Below are 3728 nucleotides of genomic sequence, written 5' to 3'. Positions count from 1 at the left end.
ATTATTTAAATATGGGGTTTCTGTAAAAAGAAAAAAAAATTAAATTTAAAGTATATTTGAGTTTCTGTTTCTTGCTAAAAATGATTGCAATCTCTCAATTCCATTCCATCGCAAGTTGGACTAGACCACTCCCGGGGTTTTGGAACCACTTGCATTTTGAAATCAGTTTTATTAAAGTGGTTGAAATATTTATTATTATTTATTTATGCAAATTCTCCACTGTATTTTAAAATAACAGTAAATGTAATTATGTTATAATGACTTGATACAGTCTTGTGGAAAATCGACCCATGGATAGAACTCCGATATTATTTCAGTAGTAGAAGTTCTCGAGGTCTTCTTCTTTTCAGGTGGAATTATTATATATTGATTTAATTATGCTTAATTGATTGTTGTTACTCCATGATTTTGACCTAAGCAATCTGGTTGCAGACGAAGAAGACATCTTCATGGTGTCAGACCTGCTGCTGGGAGGAGACCTCCGCTACCACCTTAGCCAGGACGTTACCTTCACCGAGGAGTCGGTACTCCTCTTCGCCACCGAGCTTGGCATGGCTTTGGACTACCTTCAGACTCAGTCCATCGTACACAGGTAAACATTCTTGTTTTGTTATCAACTTTTTTTTTTACATTATATGTTTATTAGATAGAAAATGACATATGCAAATGGAAGGTTTTGTGACTTTATTCACTAAAAATTTCATAGATTTGAAAATTGAAAGTGTTAAAATCATGCTCTAAATTAAGAGCACTGAGATTTTAGTCTGGAATGGATTTAAGAAATTTCCATAAGTTTGAAAATTTGAATGTAAATTAATTTTGTGTTATTCAAAATTCCGCTATTTTTTCTTTATTTTTTCATGTAATTTAAAATTTTGCAAGACCTCTCAAATGAACTATATTGTTTTTGGGATTATACTTTCAATGCTTTTTCTTAACCGAGATCCTTTGCGTAATATCAGTTGCGCAGAAAGTAAAAATCTGTGCTTCTGCAGTCTGTCGAACCAAAACAACTCGAACAATTTTAATAAAACTAGCCAAACGCTTTTTCTTTAATAATTTTTAAGTTTTTATCTATAAAAGTTATTAAGAAAAGAAAAGTTCATATAGGCATAACTATTTTTATTTATTTATTTTATACCAGATCGACCTGGTGGGCATAAGAGGTACTTTTTTTTAAATTGATTATAAGGGGGGGAGTATAGTCTCATTCAAAAGACACCCTTAACTATGTACAATTTTATAAATAAAATAAAAAATTAATTTAAAACAAATAGATTAAAATAATAATTCTTAACTAAAAACAAAAGTAACGTTAATAACAAAAACAATGACATTCGTGGATTTAAATAAATAAATAATTGCCTTCTAATGAGAAAAAAAGAAAGAAAATAAATTTAGCAAAAAGATGAAGAGAAAAAAATACAAAATAAATTAAGATAAAATAAAAATTTAGAGTGACAATAACAGAATTGATAAATATAGAATTTATAACAGGATATCCTGTAGCAACCACGGCTTCAATCTTCTGGTTGTGGTTGGGTTCCCTAAGTTGTAGGTCACTGCTTTTTTAACTGTAGGTAACTGGGAGTAGAACTCCATGAACCTTTGTTTGACGTAATCCTCTATTGTCTCTATTTGTAATTCCCGATGCAATTGGCTGTTGTACATAAATATAAAAGTATACAATCAATGGTAAATCATACACAAGGTTATTTAAGAGATAATTAAATTTTTTAACGTCAACAATGAGAAGATTATTGGAAGAAGATAATCCGGGTGGCGGTTAATAAAGATTTCAAAACAGTAACAAAAAACTATTTTTTTTTAACCAAAGCCACTTTGTAAGCACTCGTTGGTGCAACCGACTCGTTGATAACAGAACATCATTCTTATCAGCCCTGCAAAGAGGGGGTAACAACATTATTGTTAATTTTCTAACCCTCTTCAGTTCTTGCATACCGTATCTTACTTTGTAATATCCAATGAAATGAGTTAATTTTACATACATCATATCAAATTTTAACACAAATCGTACCATGTTCATACCTTTTTTTATCCGACGCTATCTGAAGGTTTTAACAAAAACTCAATTTGTGCTACAATTTTTAATGATGAGAAGATTGATGATGAACAAAGACGGGCAATGTTATAATAATATAAGTATAAATATTTAGAATCAAAGTGTATGACAACTTTAATTTAATTACAATTTATAATATACAAATCAGATTCACATTAGGGTAGTGATGGGTAGATGGATGCTGTCAGTGTAGAACTCAAATAAGTAAAAACTTATTTATTATTGCCTACGTTTCGGCTAGAATTTCTAGCCTTCATCAGGGCTAAGATAAAAAAAACAGATAACAACCAATTCTCTTTTTTCTCTTCTTTCGTTTACACTCCTCCTCTTTTCTTATTTTTCCTTACCCATATTAAGTTATGTTTACCACATATAATTACTGCTGTTGTCTCTCATAACTTTAAATTTTATTTCTTTATTCTTGTATTTTCCATAAATATTTCATTAATTACATATATTTTATTTCTCTTTTTTTTTCATAACGAATCAACAATTCAATAATTTGAAACACAAAAATATTAATATTAAAAAAAAAATATATATTGTAACAAACGTTTGGAAATGATTCCTAACAATGTTAACTAAACTCTTTCCTGTGTAGCCCGTTTAATTTAGTCGCTCAGAGCTCTATAATGAGAGACTTTTAATAAAGTGAGTTCTTGAGAATAGACCTGCTAATCAAAATATCTTATTCTAATTTTACTATACTTGTGAGAGGTTCCCAAGAAGTAATTGGGATCTTCCTTTTCTTTGGAGTTACAGATCGGGCAGTTATTGATACTATATGATAATCAGTAATCATCAGGTTTTACACTTAAATTCAGTAATTCCTCTCAACAGTGGAAAATCGACCGCACCAACACCAGATCGAAAGTATTATAAGTAAATATGGGGGGGGGGGGGATTTCAGTAAAAAAAAAAAAATTAAAAATTAATGTTTCTGTTTCTTGCAAAAAAAGCAATAGAATAGGTTGAATACCTACTAGAAGCCATGAGATATTCCCGACATTAACACCAACATTACGCCCACAAAGATGGCAAACACATAAACAGTATTAGACTCGACTAAGGACTACTAACTTAACAGACAAGACAACCAGTCCCGACATAATATCGTTTTTACGATATATTTGTCATATTTCATTTACTCCATCCTCTCGTAAAATGCATCAAATGCCGTAAAAGAGTTTGATTGTATCGATTCTCACTATCTCTCCCCCTAATATCAGACTCTACACATCCATGGGGTTTAGAAATGAAAAAAATGCAATACTTTTGTATTTTAATATCTTTTATTTCACTCCCGATTGTTGGAAATCCTGATAATTTGAATATTTGGATAATTCGTGTTTAATCCTCAAGCCCTTAGAGAGACGAATTATCGGAATTCTGCTGTATAATATTATTCTATTCAACTATTTAGTTTTTATTAATGTATTCTAATTTTTTTTTTCAACTTTCAGGGACATCAAACCAGACAACATTCTTCTTGATGAAGAAGGTAAGTCATTAGTAACATTAATTAAAAATGATTTTATATCTAAATTATTTTAATAATGTCAATATTTTTAATCAAAGGCAATCTGATAGTAAGAATAATTGAAAACTTCTATTAACTCCCTGATGCACGTCTCTCATTACCTTT

The 3728-nt window shown here is 30.1% G+C and overlaps 1 protein-coding gene across 1 annotated transcript in view; it reads left to right on the top strand.

The window, feature by feature from the left end:
* Positions 1 to 436: 436 nt before the first annotated feature.
* LOC106686420 (serine/threonine-protein kinase 32B) overlaps positions 437 to 3728 on the top strand; it is a gene marked incomplete in the record, with an annotated part of 58348 nt that continues 55056 nt past the window's right edge. The window contains 2 exon segments of the mRNA XM_024361214.2: positions 437 to 592; positions 3547 to 3584. Of these exon segments, the coding sequence (XP_024216982.2) occupies positions 450 to 592; positions 3547 to 3584 (181 nt within the window).

This window comes from Halyomorpha halys, unplaced genomic scaffold, assembly GCF_000696795.3.
Source record: "Halyomorpha halys isolate HHAL.00 unplaced genomic scaffold, Hhal_1.1 Scaffold817.1, whole genome shotgun sequence".
In the NCBI taxonomy this organism is placed as follows: domain Eukaryota; kingdom Metazoa; phylum Arthropoda; class Insecta; order Hemiptera; family Pentatomidae; genus Halyomorpha; species Halyomorpha halys.
This window is presented reverse-complemented; position numbering and strand designations above follow the sequence as displayed.